At 51.4% G+C, this 20470-nt stretch overlaps 1 protein-coding gene across 1 annotated transcript in view; it reads left to right on the top strand.

The window, feature by feature from the left end:
- Positions 1 to 20470, top strand: part of sxph (saxiphilin) — a 63233-nt gene that overhangs the window by 25036 nt on the left and 17727 nt on the right. Inside the window, exons 6-12 of the mRNA XM_052032490.1 lie at positions 1095 to 1159; positions 8332 to 8489; positions 11738 to 11924; positions 13853 to 14001; positions 15068 to 15158; positions 19273 to 19329; positions 19766 to 20004. Of these exons, the coding sequence (XP_051888450.1) occupies positions 1095 to 1159; positions 8332 to 8489; positions 11738 to 11924; positions 13853 to 14001; positions 15068 to 15158; positions 19273 to 19329; positions 19766 to 20004 (946 nt within the window). The remainder of the gene's footprint in view (positions 1 to 1094; positions 1160 to 8331; positions 8490 to 11737; positions 11925 to 13852; positions 14002 to 15067; positions 15159 to 19272; positions 19330 to 19765; positions 20005 to 20470) is intronic.

Here is a 20470-nt window from a genome sequence, read left to right as displayed (position 1 = left end):
CGGACTCTTGTTCTGGACGAGGCCTGAGTACCGTTGTTGTCTGTGCTCAGTGCTTTCATGTTAACCCCCTTGATCCTGAGTCAATTCGCTGGTCCTCGTGCAGACACAAACCAATGGATCCTCACACCGGAGGCTGAGGGAGCATCAGTTGTGAATGACCCTGTCTCTACCTCACAGTCTCAGTGACAGGTTACCACTTGAGTGAGTCAGAGCGCTCCTGCACTGCTAACTCAGGTAAATAGTTTTATACCGGGCACCTTGCCACTCATGTCGAAATGAAGCACTCTAGGACTCGATGGGCTGAGTGGCCTCATTCTGCTCCTGTATCTCATGGCTTTATGGTCTAAGATTGATAGGCTTGTCCACTGTGACATCTGAGAAGAAAGTCCTCGCAATTTTGGGCTGCCCCACAGTGTTTAACAGCTGATACACCTTCACCGTGCAGTCAGTGTGGTAATGCAGGGAATATAGCAGCTGATGTGTGCACAGCAAGATCTCACAAACAGCAATGAGATAAGACCAGATCATGTTGGTTGTGGGATAGATATTGTCCAGGGCACTGCACTTCGCACACCGAAACATTACAGGAAGCTTTATCCCATGGCTGGACCCATGATGATGAGGAAATGTCTTCAACTAAAGGGTGTGGCACCTTCAGCTTGAATCCACAGGTGGACACAGTCCTGTCCTCCTGACAGACCCACCCACACTCTCAGGGCATTCAGTCGTGGAATGCAGTCACCCAGTTTTATGGGGAGAAGCGACCTGTAACAGTACTCGTCAGAGAGCAGAGCCATGAGCCAGGATAGAGCCCTGGTCCAACAAAGGGGGTCTAAGCTCTCAGCTGACCCAGTAACAGGGACTGGCTCTGCAGGTCAGTCATTCGCCGTGACTGGCCTTGGATTACTTCACTGGCCTCTCTCCTACTACAGTACCGGAAGGTTCAAGTCACACCCAAAATGCGGCAGCGAGAGATCCCCAAGGAGGCTCCTCGTTAACCAAGATGGTGGCCCCAATTATGATCGCCGTTCACCAGGGGACGGGGAACTGGGGCAGAAGTCTTCAGTCTAAAACAGGCTGATGTTTCCTTGCAGGTGTTTGGAACAGGGAGCCAGCGACGTCGCTTTTCTGGACAACACAGCCCTTGCCAGCATGAGCGGTGAGTTCACTGCTCCTGCCGTTCCCCATTCAGCAGCTCCTGGCCTCAGCGGAAGGGAAGGTGACAGATGTGCCCAGTGATCATTTTCCTTGCAAATTCTTTCTGCACCCTTTCTATTTTAATGCCATCCTTCCTATAACATGGTGACCAGAACTGCACGCAATATTCCAAATATTCTCAGGAACTTGAGGGGCAGACTCGATGGGCTGAATGGCCTAATTCTACTCCTGTATCTCATAGTCTTATGGGCAAGTTCTTCACACAGACGACGCTCTGTAGATGGAACGAGCCGCCAGAGGAAGTGGTTGAGGCAGGTACAATAAAACATGTAAAAGACAATTGGGCAGGCACATGGATAGGAAGGTTTGGAGGGATATGGGGCAAATGGGACTCGCTTAGATGGGCATCTTGGCCAGCATGGACAAGTTGGGCCGAAGGGTCTGTCTCTTTGCTGTATGACTCTCTTTCTGCCAATGCTGAACCATGAGGGGCTGCCAGCCTGATGTAGAAAGTTCTGCTCACACCACGCCTTGAGTTTTGGGCAGCTTTGCATTTGACTGGCGGGTTTCATGGTGTCCTGGAGTCACACAGCACGGAAACAGGCACTTCAGCCCAACTCGTCCATGCTGACCAAGGCGCCTACCTGAGCTAGGCCCATTTGCCTGCTCTGGCCTACCGCCCCGTAAACCTTTCCCGTCCATGTACCCGTCCCAATGTCTTTTGAACTTTGGATTTGTACCCACCTCAACCGCTTCCTCTGGCAGCTCGTTCCACACACCCACCACCCTCAGTGTGAAAACTCTGCCCTTTGGTGTTCGAAATGTTCCCAAGCGTTGGATGAACCAAGCACTTGGGGAAATAAATCTCTCCAGGAAGGAAAGGTGGCAATTGAAACTTTAGCAATTACAAGGGGGCTGAACAACATTGATCTGGGATGAAAGGTTCAAATACCAAAGGACACGAAGGGAAATGTGCGGAAAGAGCAAGTAAGGAAAGCAGGTAGAAAACCCAAAGGAACAGTGGATTAGTCCAGCTACTGAACTTCCACACCGTGGCCTGTGGCAGCTTTCGCTGGCCAGAGCTCACGTCTCCTCCCGGTCTCTCTGCCCCCTCCTTTTAAGGAGCCCCCAAGGCCTAACTCACCAGCCAAGCCTTACGTCACCTTTCCTAACATCTTACGCGGCTCAAGTTCTATCGGATTCAAAAATGGGAAAATGATGAAAGCACTCGGCAGGTCAGCACCGCAGGGGAAGAACAGATTTGTTCATCTCCGGTACCTGGAGATCTACAGGCACCTATCTACTGGGGTGAACAGTGTAGACCTGGTTGCCCATTGACAGTCAGTGCTTGGGGACTGTAGACAGGACTCTAGGCCAATTATTGGTGCTTTGGTAAGAAAAGTGATTTATTATCATTGCTATAGAGTCATAGAGTGGTACAGCACAGACACAGTCCCTTCAGCCCATCATATCCGTGATAACCTCTCCCCCATCTACAACAATCCCATTTGCCCGGACTAGGCCCACAGCCTTCCAATGCCTTGCCTATTCAAGTGCCTGTCTAAATGTCTCCTAAACATAGTAATTTTATCTGATTCCAATGCTTCCTCCAACCATTATCCACTTTAAGACCCCTTCCTCTCACTTTAAACCTGCGCCCTCTCATTTTTGATGCCTCTGCCATCTACCGGGATTAGGATCCGAGGGCACAGCCTCAGACTAAAGGGACGTCCCTTTAGAACTGAGATGAGGTGGGAATTTCTTCAGCCGGAGGGTGGTGAATCTGTGGGATTCGTTGCCACAGACGGCTGTGGAGGCCCAGTGACTGGGTGTATTCAAGGCAGAGATCGATGGGTTCTTGATTGGTGAGGGGGTTGAGGGTTACAGGGAGAAGCCGGGAGAATGGGGTTGGAAATGATTGAATGGTGGAGCAGACTCGATGGGCTGAATGGCTTAATTCTCTTCCTATGTCTCACAGTCTTATGGTGTAGCCTACATATGCCTCTCATAATTTGATATTCCTCCATCAGGCCACCCCTCAGCCTCCTTCACTGGAGGCAAAACGAGGCCAGTCTCTCCAATCTGCCCCCATAACCAAGGTCTTCCAGCAGTATCGGGTGTAAAACAATTCCTTTCTCAACAGTCGATGGCGTGGAGTTTTGACCGCAGAAACACAATGCTGGAAGCTGAGAGTTTAAATCCCACGTGGGAAATGTCTGTGACAACCCCAGAGAAAGGACGTGTAAGATCGCTATAAAAATTGACATGGCTGCCATTCACCGCCACCCTGAAACGAGACCTGATTCCAGCCCCAGAGCACGCGCCGGGGGCCTGACGTAACCAGAATTGACCAGTGGGAATGGACGTCAGCAACACCCAGGTGCCAGAGCAAGTGAAGGGCAAAGCCGGTCTCATCACTCAGACTGCAGAGGGCGCAGCGGGCAGTCACAGCGAATGCTTGTGTCTCTCTCATTCCTTCCCTGAAATTCAATGAACACCATAAACCCCCACACATTCCCTCCCTCCTCTTCAATGGCTGCAGTTTTTGAGTTGACTGTTACCAGGTCGAGTTTATTGTGATGTGTAGAAGTGTGGTGAGGTACAGGTACAATGAAAAACTTGCAGCAGCACCACTGGTATGCAGGTTCAGACAACACACGGAACATAAATTATACAAGACAGCGAAGAAAGACTGTGCAAAATAAGACATTTGTGGAAAAAAAAGCACAGATGCAAGTTCACAGCAGGGCAAGAGGTGGTCTGCAGTGTTCCGTTGCTGAGGTAGGGTTAGGGTTGTGCAGGTCGGTTCAAGGACCTGATGGCTGTAGGAAAGTATCTGTTCCTGAACCTGGTGGTGTGGGACTTCAGGTTTCTGTACCTCCTGCCGGACAGTAGCTGTGAGAAGACGGCACGGCCCGGATGGTGGGGATCCTTGATGACAGATGCCACCTTCTTGAGGCAGCGCCTCCTGTAGGTGCTGTCAGTGGTGGGGAGGGCTGTGCCCGTGATGGACCGGGCTGTGCCCACTGCTCTCTGCAGCCTCTTGGGCTCCTGTGCGTTGGAACCGCCGTACCAGGCCGTGATGCAACTAGTCAGGATACTTCCAACAGCGCATCTGTTATAACTTCAATGCTTCTGTCGGTGAGGTCATTTTCACCATTACAGCTTGCAAAAGCAGTGAAAGGAACCAAGATCTAATCACCAGCTGTTACTGGATGAGATTGCCTTGGGATACAGTGGATAAATATGTTTTCCTAATACTCCCTGCAACAGCAGTTCAAGGGGACATTCCAAAGACAAAAATGACTTGCAATTTGCCTAATGCCATTCCTAAACTCAGGATGTCCCAAAACACTTCAATGCCTTTGAGGAGAACATAGAAACATAGAAAAACCTACAGCAAAATTCAGGCCCTTCGGCCCACAAAGCTGTGCCAAACGTGTCCCTACCCTAGAAATTACTAGGCTTACCCATAGCCCTCTATTTTTCTCAGCTCCATGTACCTATCTAACAGTCTCTTGAAAGACCCTATCGTATCCGCCTCCACCACCGTTGCCGGCAGCCCATTCCCCGCACTCACCACTCTCGGAGTAAAAAACTTACCCCTGACATCTCCTCTATACCTACTCCCCAACACCTTAAACCTATGTCCTCTTGTGGCAACCATTTCAGCCCTGGGGAAAAGCCTCTGACTATCCACCCGATCAATACCTCTCATCATCTTATACCCCTCTATCAGGTCCCCCCTCATCATCCGTCACTCCAAGGAGAAAAGGCCGAGTTCTCTCAACCTGCTTTCATAAGGCATGCTCCGCATTCCAGGCAGCATCCTTGTAAATCTCCTCTGCACCCTCTCTATGGCTTCCACATCCTTCCTGTAGTGAGGCGACCAGAACTGAGCACCGTACTCCAAGTGGGGTCTGACCAGGGTCCTATATGGCTGCAACAATACCTCCTGGCTCCTAAATTCAATTCCCCGATTGATGAAGGACAATACACCATATGCCTTCTTAACCACAGAGTCAACCTGCGCAGCCGCTTTGAGCGTCCTATGGACTTGGACCCCAAGATCCCTCTGATCCTCCACACTGCCAGGAGTCCTACCATTAAGACTAAATTCTGCCATCATATTTGACCTACCAAAATGAACCACCACACTTATCTGGTTGAACTCCATCTGCCACTTCTCAGCCCAGCTTTGCATCCTATCTATGTCCCTCTGTAACCTCCGGCAGCCCTCTATACTATCCACAACACATCCAACCTTTGTGTCATCAGCAAACTTACTAACCCATCCCCCCACTTCCCCATCCAGGTCGTTTATAAAAACCACAAAGAGTAAGGGTCCCAGAACAGATCCCTGAGGTACACCACTGGTCACCGATCTCCATGCAGAATACGACCCTTCAACAACCACTCTTTGCCTTCTGTGGGCCAGCCAGTTCTGGATCCACAATGCAACGTCCCCTTGGATCCCATGCCTCCTTACTTTCTCAATAAGCCTTGCGTGGGGTACCTTATCAAACGCCTTGCTGAAATATATATACACTACATTTACTGCTCTCCCTTCATCGATGTGTTTAGTCACATCCTCAAAAAATTCAATCAGGCTCGTAAGGCAGGACCTGCCCTTGACAAAGCCATGTTGACTAATCCTAATCATATTATACCTCTCCAAATGTTCATAGATCCTGCCTCTCAGGATCTTCTCCATCAGCTTACCAACCACTGAGGTAAGACTCACCGGTCTATAATTTCCTGGGCTATCTCTACTCCCTTTCTTGAATAAGGGAACAACATCCGCAACCCTCCAATCTTCTGGAATCTCTCCCTTCTCCATCGATGATGCAAAGATCATCGTCAGAGGCTCCGCAATCTCCTCCCTCACCTCCCACGGCAGCCTGGGGTACATCTCACCTGGTCCCAGCAACTTATCCAACTTGATGCTTTCCAAAAGCTTCAGCACCTTCTCTTTCCTAATATCTACATGCTCAAGCTTTTCAGCCAGCTGCAAGTCCACACTACAATCCCCCAGATCTTTTTCCATGGTGAATACTGATGTAAAGTATTCATTAAGTACCTCCGCCATTTCTTCTGGATCCATACACACTTTCCCACTGCTGCACTTGATAGGCCCTATTCTTTCACATCTTATCCTCTTGCTCTTCACATACTTGTGGAATGCCTTGGGGTTTTCCTTAATCCTGCCCACCAAGGTCTTCTCATGTTCCCTTCTGGCTCTCCTCATTTCCTTCTTAAGCTCCTTCCTGTTAGTCTTATACTCTTCCAGATCTCTAACATTACCTAGCTCTCTGTACCTCTTGTAAGCTTTTCTTTTCCTTTTGATTAGATTAATTATAGCCTTTGTACACCATGGTTCCTGTATCCCCTCGTGACTCCCCTATTTCACTGGAACACGCCTATGCAGAACTCCACACAAATATCCCCTGAATATTTGCCACATTTCTTCCGTACTTTTCCCTGAGAATTTAATCTTCCAGTTTCCTGCCTGAGAGCCTCATAATTCCCTTTACTCCAAGTAAACGCTTTTCTAGTCTGTCTGTTCCTATCTCTCTCCCATGCTATTGTAAAGGAGATAGAATTATGATCACTATCTCCAAAATGCTCACCCACTGAGAGGTCTGACACCTGACCAGGTTCATTTCCCAGTAACAAATCAAGCACAGCCTCTCCTCTTGTAGGCGTATCTACATATTGTGTCAAGAACCCTTCCTGAACCCACTTAACAAACTCCACCCCATCTAAACCCCTCACTGTCTGGAGATGCCAATCGGTGTTTGGGAAATTAAAATCCCCCATCACAACAACTCTGTTATTCTCACACCTTTCTAGGATCTGCTTCCCTATCTGCTCCTCAATATCCCTGTTACTATTGGGCAGCCTATAAAAAACACCCAGTAAGGTTATTGACCCCTTCCTGTTCCTAACCTCCACCCACAGAGACTCCGTAGACAGTCCCTCCATGACGTCCACCTTTTCTGCAGCTGTGACACTGTCTTTGATCAGCAGTGCCACCTCTTTTGCCTCCCTCCCTGTCCTTTCTGAAACAGCTAAAACCCGGCACTTGACACAACCATTCCAGTCCCTGAGCCATCCGAGTCTCTGTAATGGCCACCACATCGTAACTCCAAGTATTTATCCAAGCTCTGAGCTCATCCGCCTTGTTCACTATACTCCTTGCATTAAAATAGACACATCTCAAACCGGTCTGAGCACGTCCCTTCTCTATCGCCTGCCTGTTCTCCTTCTTGTACCTACTATTAGCCTTCTCAATTTGTGAGCCAAACACCTCTTCCCCCGTCTCTCCAGTTCTGATCCCACCCCCTAGCAAATCTAGTTTAAACTCCCCCCAGTAGCCTTAGCAAACCTCCCCGCCAGGATATTGGTCCCCCTGACATGCTGTCACTCTGGTGACACAGTGAGGGCCCGTGTGTGATAATCACCAAATAGTTCAGCAGTGTCAGGTGTGGGATAAATATCGCCTGTCACATATTGGAATTGGTTTATTATTGTCACTTGTACCGAGGTACAGCGAAAAACTTGCCTTGCAAACCGATCGTACAGATCAATTCATTGCACAGTGCATTGAGGTAGTACAGGGTAAAACGATAACAGAATACAGAGTAAAGTGTCACAGCTACAGGGAAATGCATTGCAGGTAGACAATAAGGTGCAAGGTCAAACAAGGTAGATCGTGAGGTCAAGAGTCCATCTAATCGTATAAGGGAACCGTTCAATAGTCTTATCACCGTGGGGTAGAAGCTGTCCTTCAGCCTGGTTGTACGTGCCCTCAGTATCTTCTGCCTGATGGGAGAGGGGAGAAGAGAGAATGACCTGGGTGGGTGGGGTCTTTGATTATGCCGGCTGTGAGAGTACCACGATTCCTCTACTTTTCCTTGAATTGTTCCATGTTTTTTGTCCAGGGGCCAAAGGTTCATCATTCTCCCAGTACTGCACTGAACTACATGCTCAGATCTCAAGAGTAGGTCTTCATCCCACAGAGTTCTGACACAGAGGTGAATGTTAAGACCAAGGCTGTACCTCCTGTACAGGAGATCCAGTGGTGTAGGATCGTCCAACATGTGCCCATCGCTGTGGTCTTTTCCATGCCTTCCACACCCTAACAAGGAGTTGTCCCTTTGTTCTCCTCAGTGTCTGAGGCAGCCAAGTACAAACTGCTGTGCACCGATGGAACCCAGGCCAACGTGACGGACTTCCGAAAATGCCACCTGGGCCGGGGTCCCGGCAGCGCTGTGGTGACCAGATACAACTACAGGAAGATCACCCGGAAGTTCCTCGCCGTGGCTCAGGTCCCATAACTTGCTCCGACGTAACAAAAAACCAGAGGATGCTGAAAACACTCGGCAGGTTGGGCAACATTGGTGGGAAGAGAGAGACAGTTAACCTGAATCTTCAACCTGAAGTGTTAACTCTGTTTCCATCCCACAGATGCAGCCTGACTTGCTGAATATTTCCAGAACCTCCTGTTTTATTTTTGATTTCCAGCATCTGCGGGTTTTTTCGATCTCGTTAGCTTGCTGTTGCGTGACCGTTTGACCAAGTTATATTAATCTGCTGAGGAGTGTGGTATAATGGAGTGCCTGACCCAGCTATCTAAACCAGTTTCCAGGCAACAGGACATGGGCTGTTCACAGACACACTATTCAGACATGACTGGACTTCCTTTCCTTGACCAACAATCCGTTGGTTTACAGCACGTGACAACTGAGCTGTCTTCTAAAGATAAAAAGGCGCCTGGTAAATGTTAGTAAATGCAGTGCACACAGAACATAGACAGTACAGCACAGGAACAGGCCCTTCGGCCCACAATGTTGTGCTGAACTAATCAAACTAATGAGTCCTAATTACACTAATCCCTTCTGCCTGCACAAATACCCTATCCCTCCATTCCCTGGATATCCGTGTACCTATCTCAGAGTCTCTTAAACACCACTATCGTATCTGCCTCCACCACCACCCCTGGCAGCACATTCCAAATACCCACGACTCTCTGTGTAAAAAAACTTGCCCCACACATCTTTGAACTTACCCCCTCTCACCTTAAAAGTAATATTGGGCTAGGACATACAGAGTGTGCTAGCTGGTCCCCAAGTCCAGCATCTACACCACAGTGGCCGCAGTGGAGCCTCTGGTGACCCAGTCAGCACCCCTCCCCTTAAACACTGAACGCTTTGACAACCGGCCAAGCCTGCCCTGAGCAAAAGCCAAGAAGGTTTTTTTCTCAATAGTTTCTTAATGTCTCTAAACTATTTAAATAGTGAGGCTAATAAAAATTAAGTATTGATTTTAAAACAAAAATGAAGTTAACCAAAAATTCCTCCAAGTAAATTAATCTCCTTCACCTCGTGATCCAGGGCCCCCCAGTGCCCACTGAAGTCGATGAGGTTGTATGTGACTGTTTCCAGTGTAACGCCAGTGAACCTCCTTGAGTCTGGGCCCCTGCACTGGACCCAGTGTCAATGAGTAAGGTGACGGGTTCGGGATCTGAACCCGTCACCGAGGCTGGAACTTCCACTATTGATTTACTGGGGTTTACTTAAACTGCAGCACAACTCTTTCAAGCGATCAGACCTCCTTAGTATATTGCGTTTAATTTAAATTTAAAATCCGCCCTTAAAAGTTTACGCTCAGCAAACTACTCCGGAGTACGTCGGCACACCGGCTACCTCCCAGCCCCAGTGACCCGGGTTCAATCCCCGACCTCTCTCTGTGTGGAGTTTGCACGTTCTCCCCGTGACCCTGTGGGTTTCCTCTGGGTGGCCTGGTGTCCTCCCACACCCTAAAGACGAGCCAACTGGTGGGTTAATTGGCCACTGGAAATTGCCCCTGGGTCGTCCTGGGCCACCCCTCTCGTCCAGCGCTGGGCCTCTCCTCATCGGTATCCATCGTGGCATCACCCAAAGGTGCGGCGTCCGTTGACACAGCAACATCACCTCAGCCCCTCCTCTCCCCCCCGGGCCCGGCCCCGCTGCTTGTCTCATTCTGCTTAACTGCTAATTTATTCAATTAAAGGATCAAAGTGCGACCACCTCCCACTGCCCCACACCCTACCCCTCCCTGCCCCGTCCCTCCCCCGCCCCTCCACACCCCTCCCTGCCCCGTCCCTCCCCCGCCCCTCCACACCCCTGCCTGCCCCGTCCCTCCCCCGCCCCTCCACACCCCTCCCTGCCCCGTCCCTCCCCCGCCCCTCCACACCCCTCCCTGCCCCGTCCCTCCCCCGCCCCTCCACACCCCTCCCTGCCCCGTCCCTCCCCCGCCCCTCCACACCCCTGCCTGCCCCGTCCCTCCCCCGCCCCTCCACACCCCTCCCTGCCCCGTCCCTCCCCCACCCCTCCACACCCCTCCCTGCCCCGTCCCTCCCCCGCCCCTCCACACCCCTCCCTGCCCCGTCCCTCCCCCGCCCCTCCACACCCCTCCCTGCCCCGTCCCTCCCCCGCCCCTCCACACCCCCACCCTCCGTTCTCCATCGCTGCTCCTCCACTTCCCAGAAAGGCTGACCTGTCGGTAAAACTCAGGCCCCTGCGATGTGAACCTGCATCAGATGCCCCGCTCCTGCACTCCGACACTCGGCCCTCGTCCACCCATGGCTCAGTGTTCCTCCCCCCCGTCTCTGCCACCCTCCCCCTCCCCGTCGCGGGTATCCTCGGTCTCCTGCGTTCCATCACCCCGGCCTGGCGGTGCCTTCAGTCACCCAGGACCTAAGGTGGGCCTTGCCCTCACCAGACGTCTCACACCCACCTCCCTCTACCTCGCGGTCTCCTTTTCCTCTGCCTTTCTCTGCGGCCATGAGTGTGTGGCCTGCCTGCTGCCAAGGTGAAGGTCGTCTCCTCGGTGCCGGTGAGGGAGTAGGAGTGGGAGTGGGAGGGGATTTACTGTGGTCCATATGATCACAGAAACAGGACCTTCGGCCCACTGAGTCTGTGCCAACCCACTTACACTAATCTGACATCCATCCCATTTAACTCTCCCCGCATTCCCATCAGCTCGCCCCAGATTCTACCCCTCACCCACACACGAGGGGCAGGTTACAGCAGCCAGTTAACCTACCAACCTGCATTTGGGACATGGGAGATTATAGGGGGATTTAGAGGGAGATTGGGGGGGGGGATATTGGGGGGCAGAGCATGGGGGGGGCAGTAATCCCACACAGTCACAGGAAGAACACACAACAGCTGGGGTCAGGATCGAACCCAGGTCACTGGCGCTGTGAGGAAGCAGCAATGACCATAAGTCTTTTGTCTTGACTCTGTGATGTCCTTTCAGATGATAATTCTCTGCATCAAGTAAACGTTTCCTCACACTATCCACAGCAATTATCCTGAATTTGCTTCCTCTGAGAACGCACTCTGTTATACGGAAAGAATTTCCTTGAGTCACTCTGTCACTGCCCCCATCGTTTCTAACAAGCCTACCTATCTACCGTAACGCCGTCTTCTCCGGCCTCCCCTCGCTGAGGGCTTTCCCCGGAGACTGCACTAGTTCTGTTATCGGGAGTAGAGGACAGCTGTAAGTTGCTAACCCTCACTGTCCACTGCAGCACCTCTTCGGACGGAGCGGAAAGTACCGGCGGCGCTTCCGGTTGTTCAGCTCAGCCGGTTTCAACAGGAAGAACCTGATGTTTCGAGACGCCACAGTCAAGCTGCTGCTCCTTGCCGACAACACTGACATCGGCCCGGTGCTAGGGTTGGACTACATCACCCTTCTGAAGGGCTTGGGCCATCAAGGTAATGCGATCAGCATTGACTGAACACGATCAAAAAAAACTGGACTGTGCTTTATGACTCCACATCATTTAAGCAAAGTAACAAAGACCCAAAAAACTAAGTCCCAAAGGGGAGATGGCACACTAGTTGGCAACTTAGAGAGGAGAGGGGTGTAACTGAATTTACTTCTGGGATGGCAGAGGGGGAAGTTGATACTCGTACCCTCATTCAATGGCCAATGGGCCATCGTGCCCAGCTTCCCTCTCCCAGCCAATCAAAGCCTCCCGTCACGCTTGTCCGCCGGGAACTGAAGCCTTTGGAAAGAGTTCCAACCTCACCAAGGCAGAATGGTTCATCTCGGAGGCAAGATTTCTTAACGAGAATGTCATCCCGTGGCCTGAACCGGAGGTTCTAACTCGTGTTGGATGGTCAGAGAGTCATTCAGCACAGAAACAGGCCCTTCGGCCTAACTCGCCGATGGCAACCAGGGTGCCTTCCTGGGCCTGTCCCGTTTGCCTGCATTTGGCTTAGATCCCTCTAAACCTTTCCTATCCATGAATCTGTCCCAATGGCTTTGAAATGTTTTATCGTACCTGCCTCCAGCACGGACCCTGGCAGCTCGTTCCATATACCCACCATACCTGGGGATAAAGTCTGTGACTATTCACCTTAGCTCTGCCCCTCATGGTTTTATAAACCTCAGTAAGGTCACCCCTCAGTCTCCGTCCCTCCAGGGAAAACAGTGCCAGCCTGTCCTGTCTCTCCTTGTGACTCAGGGCCTTCAGTCTGGGTACCTTCGTTGCAGATTCTTTCCGCACCCTCTCTATTTTAATGCCATCTTTCCTATAACACGGTGACCAGAACTGAACACAATATTCCAGATATTCTCAGGAACCTGAGGGGCAGACTCGATGGGCCGAATGGCCTAATTCTGCTCCCATATCTCATAGTCTGACGGGCAACTTCTTCATGGGGAGGGTGCTCCGTAGGTGGAACGAGCTGCCAGGGGAAGTGGTTGAGGCAGGTGCAATAAAACATTCAAAAGGCAATTGGACAGGCGCACGGATAGGAAGGTTTGGAGGGATATGGGGCAAATGGGACTCGCTTAGATGGGCATCTTGGCCAGCATGGACAAGTTGGGCCGAAGGGCGTTTTTCTGTGCTGTTTGACTCTACATAGTCTCACCAACGTCCTGTACAGATATAACGTGACATCCCAACCCTTGTACTCAATGCCCCATCGGATGAAGGCAAGCGTGCCATACATCTTCTTCAGCACCCTGTTTACTAGGTTGCTTCTTTCAGGGAACTACGTACCTGTACCCCTAGGTCTCGGTGTTCAACAACACTCCCCAGGGCCCTGTCATTCACTGCCCTGGTTTAACTTCCCAAAACGCCTCACTTTGCACCTGTCTGAGTTAAGTTCCATCTACCGCTCTTTTGCCCAATTTCCCAGTTGATGTAGATCCTGTTGTAACTTCAGACAACCTCCTTCGCTCTCTGCCACTCCAGTAATTTTGGTGTCATCTGCAAAGTTATCATTGCTACCTACATTCTCATCCAGATTATTAACATAGAGGGCAAACAACAGGCGACCCGGCGCCGATCCCTGGGACACACCACTGGCCATAGGCCTCTAAACACCCCTCCACTACCACCTTCTGTCTCCTTCCACCAACCAATTTTGTCTGATTATCCAGCTCCCATGTTTCTCTCGGTTCCTCAGTCCTTCCTGGGGTCTTACCAATCATTGTGTATACCCCCGACTTGTTAGGAGGGGGGCGGTCACGTGATGAAATCCCCTGGAGTTCATACAACCAGAACGAGCAAGAGGCACAACTGAGGGGAGGGCGCTGTTGTGGGGTTAAGGGTGGGCTTGGGGTAGGTGGGACGTGGTAAAGCACTGAGGAGCACGTTCCGAGGGTGATTTTGTGCTGTGGTTTCTGTCAGGGAGCTCTTTGGAGAACAGCATTGTGCGGTGGTGCTGCATTAGTGCAGCTGAACAAAGCAAGTGTGAGGAATGGGCACTGAACACAAAGTCCACCCCACTGGTCTGCATCAGAGCAACATCAGCGAGCCACTGCATAGAAATGATAAAGGTACCGACTTCTGTGAATTTACTGCCATCCATGCAACATCCCCCAACTGGTTGTAAATGACCTTGTGCTACCACTTTCAAAATTGTCCCACCCTTTGACTGAAAACAATCCTGCTCATCTTCGCGATTCAGAGACTGAGCTGCCCCGGTTCTAAGCCAGCACCAAGGGGAGACCTACTCCCACTTTCTATGCCCCTTATGCTGAAATGAGATTACTTCTTACATGGTAGTGTAGCGATTAGCGTAACGCTATTGCAGCGCCAGCGACCCAGGTTCAACTCCGGCCGCTGTCTGTAAGGAGTTTGTACGTTCTCCCCGTGTCTGCGTGGGTTTCCTCCGGGTGCTCCGGTTTCCTCCCACATTCCAGAGACATACGGGTTAGGAAGTTGTGGGCGTGCTATGTTGGCGCCAGAAGCGTGGCGACACTCGAGGGCTGCCCCCAGAACACTTGACGCAAAAGGATGCATTTCACTGCGCGTTTCGATGCTGATAAAGATATCTTATCTTAAACTGTACAAGTCATCGGAGAACTCCCTCATCCCAGGAACCCCTGTTGCATTCCCCCAACACCTGGACTTGGGTCTCTCGACATTCAGTCCAATGTTAGCAATAATTTAAACACCACCCGTCTCCCTAACAGCAGTGATTTCACTCACTCTGTTTCTTGTTGGCAATGGACCTCAGACAGTGCTTCACTGGGCTCAGTGCCTGGGAGCCTGGCCTCACCCTGACACCGTCGTTCCGAGGAACCTGCAGCGCCTTCTGCACCTGAGCTGCCACCTCGAGCTAATGGAGAGCTGGGGCCATCCACCAGTGCATGGCTCGTGCCTGTGGCACGCTTGAGGTAACCATGGCCAGGCTGTGCAGCAGTGATTCTAGGGCCCAGGTTGTCCCTCCACACCTGCTGCCTGACTTGCTGAGTGTTCCCAGCATTTTATTTAAGCTTTCCAGCATCTGCGGTGTTTGATTTTCATTTACCAGAAAATCCCGTTCCCTCCAACCTTTGCCCGGACCGGGATTCCTCACGTCAGCAGGGTCTAGCGACAGGATTTCCTTCTCTTTTCCAGAGGGATGAGGTGGATGCTGCTTCTCTCGATGCCACTCATGCCTACATCGCTGGGAAGTGTGGCCTTGTCCCTGTGGTAACGGAGCACTATGGTGAGTGACTGGTCGATGTGACAAGCTCTCTCATTGACAAGAAATACTTGTGAATTATGGAATCATTGAGCTGAGGACAACAAATGAAGAGTAGATTCTAATTGGCATCCAAGTTCATTATCAAACATCCATTATTTCCAGCATTTACTGTTCTTATTCCAGAACCCTTCAGTTCCTCTGGACCCAACACTACCCCAAACGTTCCCTGTGTTCCCTCCAATGCTCCCCTTTGCTGCAACTTAAAACATGCTCGCTTTCTCACTTTATCGTCGCTCAGTATCTGAAACATCTCCACAGACGCTGCCTGACCTGCTGAGCACTTCCAAGAGCTGCTGTTTCTCTGCCACCCGTCTGATGGGTGAACTTGAGACGGCAGCGTCTATGTCTGTGACCCCCTCCCAAAGCACCTTTCCTTCCGTCTCCAGAAGTAAGGCAGGAAAGTTACAATAACAAGGCTCCAAAGCTAAGACAGATACTAACATACTGCCATGGATAAAAAGTGACCCGCTCTCAGTGAGATTAGGAGCTGTCTGCAAAGAACGGGGAGTGCACGCCATGAGGCACATTTAGGTAGAAAGTTTTCTGTGGGTACAATGTATACACGTATAGCCCTGGAACTGTGCTAGTCCATGTACTCAGCACAGTCCCAGAGACATTGTGTTTCGTGTACACAGGTCAGTCCCAGAGACATTGTGTTCCGTGTACACAGGTCAGTCCCAGAGACATTGTGTTCCGTGTACACAGGTCAGTCCCAGAGACATTGTGTTCCGTGTACACAGGTCAGTCCCAGAGGCACGGTGTTTCGTGTACACAGGTCAGTCCCAGAGGCATTGTGTTCCGTGTACACAGGTCAGTCCCAGAGGCATTGTGTTCCGTGTACACAGGTCAGTCCCAGAGGCACGGTGTTCCGTGTACACAGGTCAGTGACAGAGATCACATTCCACGTACACAGATCAGTGTCAGACCCACACACAGGTTGATAGCATTTTGATAATATTCCCTGTACCTTGGTTAATCCCCTGTAGACTGAACAATGTGTGGATCTACACATTTTGAAGAGAGTCTCGACTGTTGCACCTCACATACGCTGAACAGTGGTCACAGAGTCATAGATTTGTACAGCACCGAAACAGGCCCTTCAGCCCAGCTATTCCATGCTGACTACGATGCCTAATGTGTATCTGACGCTCTGTGCCTGTGATGCTGCTGCAAGTAAGTTTTTCACTGCACCTGTGCACACGTGGACTTGTGCATGTGACAATAAACTCGACTTTGACTTTAACACAGTAATCCCATTAGCCCACATTAGGCCCATATCCATGCACGACTTTCCAACCTAAGTACCTGTCCAGATGCCTTTTTACTGTAATTGTATCCAACAGCTCGCTCCTCTGGCAGCTTGTTCCATGCACCCACCACCCTCTGTGTGAAAGGTTTGCCCCTCAGATCTCCTTTAAATTTCTCCTCTCTCACCTTAAACCTGTGCCCTCTAGCATTAGACTCCCCTGCCCTGGGAAAAGGGCACTGACTATCAGCCCTATCCATGACCCTCATAATGTTATAAACCTCTGTGAGGTCACCCCTCAGCCTCCTCACTGAGAACAAGCCCGGGCCCATCCAATCTCCGTGACTACAGGCCTCCAGACCAGGCAGCATCCCGGTGAAGCTCTTCCGCACTCCCTCTACTGCGACCACATCCTTCCCGTAGTGTGCGACCAGGATGCCGTCTCGCGGACACTGCCTCGAGCAATGGCGGGTTAAACTTGCAACGGGAGGTTCAGAGCACTGAAGTCCCTGAGCAGCTCTGCCCAGCGCGGGGCTCAGTCCCTCCCACTGGGATCATATGGGGTCGATCCGCCGGCTTTGCTGGTTTCAGCAGCACCTTCGGGCCGTGAAGTGGATCGGCCGGGATTGTCCTCTCCCCCCAACCCCCTTCCCCCCCCAGTGTGACGGAACAGGACACTGGGGGCAGGGCTGGGAAAACCACGAGGAAGGACAACTTGCCCCGGGTGCTGTCTGTGGAACTGCGGGAGTTGGGGAAGAACTTAGTGAAAGCAAGGATGAGGTGGTGGGCAGCCCATGAATGGCGCACACCCCTCCCTTCCATCGTTCCCTCTGGGCTTCTGCCTGCTCCTGAGGCCCCAGCATTGAGCTGGTGGGCCAAAGGGCCTGTTCCTCTGCTGTTTGACTCATCCACTCTATGAGGAGTCACATTCTGGGAGGGTGGGGTCAGGCGGGGAGGGGGCAGCGGCGACGGGAGAGCCCAGGTACGGAGAGCAGAGCTTCTTGACAGTGCTCCCAATTCCCTTCACACGCCAGGTCACTGTCACTACCTCAGGCAGCCGGGTGAGGGATGAAGATCAGAAACAATTAGGCCTGCCGGCTCCCTTTCTCTTTTATTGTTAGTTCCTTCCGTCAGGAACAGGCACTTTCCAATAACCATCAGGTTCTTGACTCGACCTGCTGTATTGTGGAGGGTGGTGGCTGTAACGTGACAGCACTGCCCCTACCTGGTCGGACGACAGCTCTGCGCCTAGTTGATCGGAAGACACACCACTGTCAGTCAAGGTTTGGCTCCACCCCAGCCATCAAATGCACACCTGAACCATTGGCCCTTTTAAGCAAGCAACTTTGTCCTTGCTGGCACCGGGCCATTGGCCCTTTTGAACGACCTGGGCTGGACCCCACCGGCCCCCCCCCACCCCCACCAGCCCTCCAGCAGTATAAAGAGTGCCACATGCTTGGTTTCATCTCTTTGTTGCCTCCGAGGGACGCCGAGGTAAGCTGTGCATTGCTTAAGGGTAGTCAGTTAGAATATCCCTCTAACATAGAGCTGATGCTTGCACTGAGCCAAGGAAGGTGGCAGGTGTTGTATTGTTTCTTCCTAGGTTTGTTTGTACCCAGTTTGTTGTGTGTGTGTGTGTGTGTGTGTGTGTGCGCGCGCGCGCGCATGCATCTCACCCTTGTTGCGATTCCCCCCCACCTTCGCGATCACCCGTGTGCGTGTGTGAATTTCCCCCGTTATCCTGTCCCATGTCTGTCTTTTATAAAGAAATCATTTTAACTCCAAAGACTTGTGTCCAGAGTCCTTGCCCTTTAAAACCTTACGAACTTGTCTTACAACACCTGCACAATCCTAATCCTACCTCAGCAATGGACACTACGACACTACCTCTCGTACTACCTTGTCTCTGTGTTCTTTTTGTATAATGTCTTGTTTTGCACAACTTTTCTTCACTGTCTTGTATAATTTATGTTCTGTGTGTTATCTGTACCTACGTGCCTGTGGTGCTGCCACAAGTAAGTTTTTCACTGTACCTGCACCTCACTGTACGTGCGCGCATGACAGTAAACTCGACTTGACTTGACGGAGTACCTGGGGTGTCAGAGGTGTGATGTTCTCCCCACACCAGTGGTTGTGAGGCCAGTCCCTCGCGCTCTCAGGGTATCCTGGTGCCCGTCTCCGCGTCACGCCCTGCCTCCCAGCCCCGGTACAGCAGGCAGCCCTCCCCTCTGCTGTGTGGATGAACAAGGTTAGTATGCAGGACTGCGGTGCCACAAGTCCAGGAGATGAACGAGGTGTCGTCTGAACACACTGTTATGGAACCGGCAGAGAAAGGCTGGTCACATGGAGCAGGGCAGCTGGAGTTCCTGAGGTTACGTGACGAAATGTCCCAAGTACCTGCAAAATAACCCTCCTACCTGCTGTTCTCAGACTCTTGAGAGGACATCTCGTACGTTAAAAGATAAACTCTTGAACTCTGTCTACCTAGTCATGGCCCTTGCAACTTATTGTCTGCCTGCATGCACTTTCTCTGTAACTGTAACACAATATTCTGCATTATGTTATTGCTTTTCCCTTGTACTACCTCGATGTACTTATCGTAGGGAATGATCTCTCCAGATGGTGCGCAAATAAAAGCTTTTCTCTGTACCTTGGCTGTATGTGACAATAATAAACCAATTATCCCCAAGAATTCCCGTACCTCCATGTCACGGGAACAGTCTCACACAGAGCAGTGTGGCAACAGGGTAAGTCTCAAGCAAACCTTCCTGATCTCGGTGTCAGCTCTGTAACTTCACTGTTAATGGGACGGCTGTTTCTGTCTTCCAGGAGCGAGCTGTGCATCGGTCAACGAGACCAACGGAGACGCTCACAATGTGGCAGAAGGTAGAGAGCTTAGAGATTTAAAAAATGACATACTTGTAGAGCTTTAACGTTTGAATAATAAAGGCGCTGCCTCTGGCTCAGTCCTGACTGTTTACAATTTGCTGTGAGTCCCATTTGGGCTACAGATGAAAAGTGGCCAGCACAGACGTGATGGGCCAAGTGGCCTGCTTGTGTGCTGATGGTTCTATCCACCCTGGCTTCACGCAGAGTCTCACCGGGACATCTCCGGCTGGTGGTCGCCCAGAAACGTCCATGTTCTCCTTGTCTCTCATCACTTTCTTCAGCTCTTCTCCTGAGGTTACGCAGCTGAAAAATGATCAGAATTGCACCTTAAATGTTGAATAGAAAGTGCTCAGTGCCTCAGAGACCGTCCGTGGATGCAGGAGGTGTACCTTTGAGTTGATGATGACCCCACATGATTTCTCTCTTCATCGAGGCCGCTCAGAGTTTCCAGCTGGTTTGTCGGACCTCAGTGTCCACGGTACTTTGTTCTACCAGCCGCCGGCTTTCCTTAGTGAGTCCCTCACTTCAGCCAGCAGGAAGCCGGCAAGTTCACGGCACGGGCGTCCCTCCATCATTTGCATCATTGACCTCAGGTGCAGTCCTACGATGCCAACTGTGGTCAAGACCCCCACCATGATCTGTGAACCTGGACCAGGACGTATGCGCCCACGGGTTACAATGTGTCAGCGTGTCCTGCCTTCCCATGTTCAGTAACCCCCTGTAATCAAAGGATGAAGGGACACCCCATCGCCTCCCCTTTACGCGCCAACGTTCCCAATGGTGATGAAGGGGCTCAGTGGCACAGCCAGTAGGGCTGCTGCCTCACAGCTCCAGGGATGGGGGGCGTTCGATCCCGACCTCGGGCATGGTCTGTGTGGAGCTTGCACGCTCTCCCCGTGGCCCTTGTGGTCTTCTTCCCACATCCCAATGACAGATGGGTTAATTGGCCACAGTAAATTGCCCATGGTGTGTAGGTGAGGGGTTGAATCTGGGGGGAGTTGGTGGGAACGTGGGGAGGAAACATGAGATTAGTGTAGATTGGTGGTCAGCAGAGATTCAATGGGCCGAAGGGCCTGTCTCTGTGCTGTCTGACTCTCTCTTTCGTTGACATTTGAACCATCGAGCAGCCGGTTGGTGT

Source organism: Pristis pectinata, chromosome 17 (assembly GCF_009764475.1).
Source record: "Pristis pectinata isolate sPriPec2 chromosome 17, sPriPec2.1.pri, whole genome shotgun sequence".
Classification (NCBI taxonomy): domain Eukaryota; kingdom Metazoa; phylum Chordata; class Chondrichthyes; order Rhinopristiformes; family Pristidae; genus Pristis; species Pristis pectinata.
Note: the sequence above shows the minus strand (reverse complement) of the source record. Positions and strands in the feature narration are given on the sequence as shown.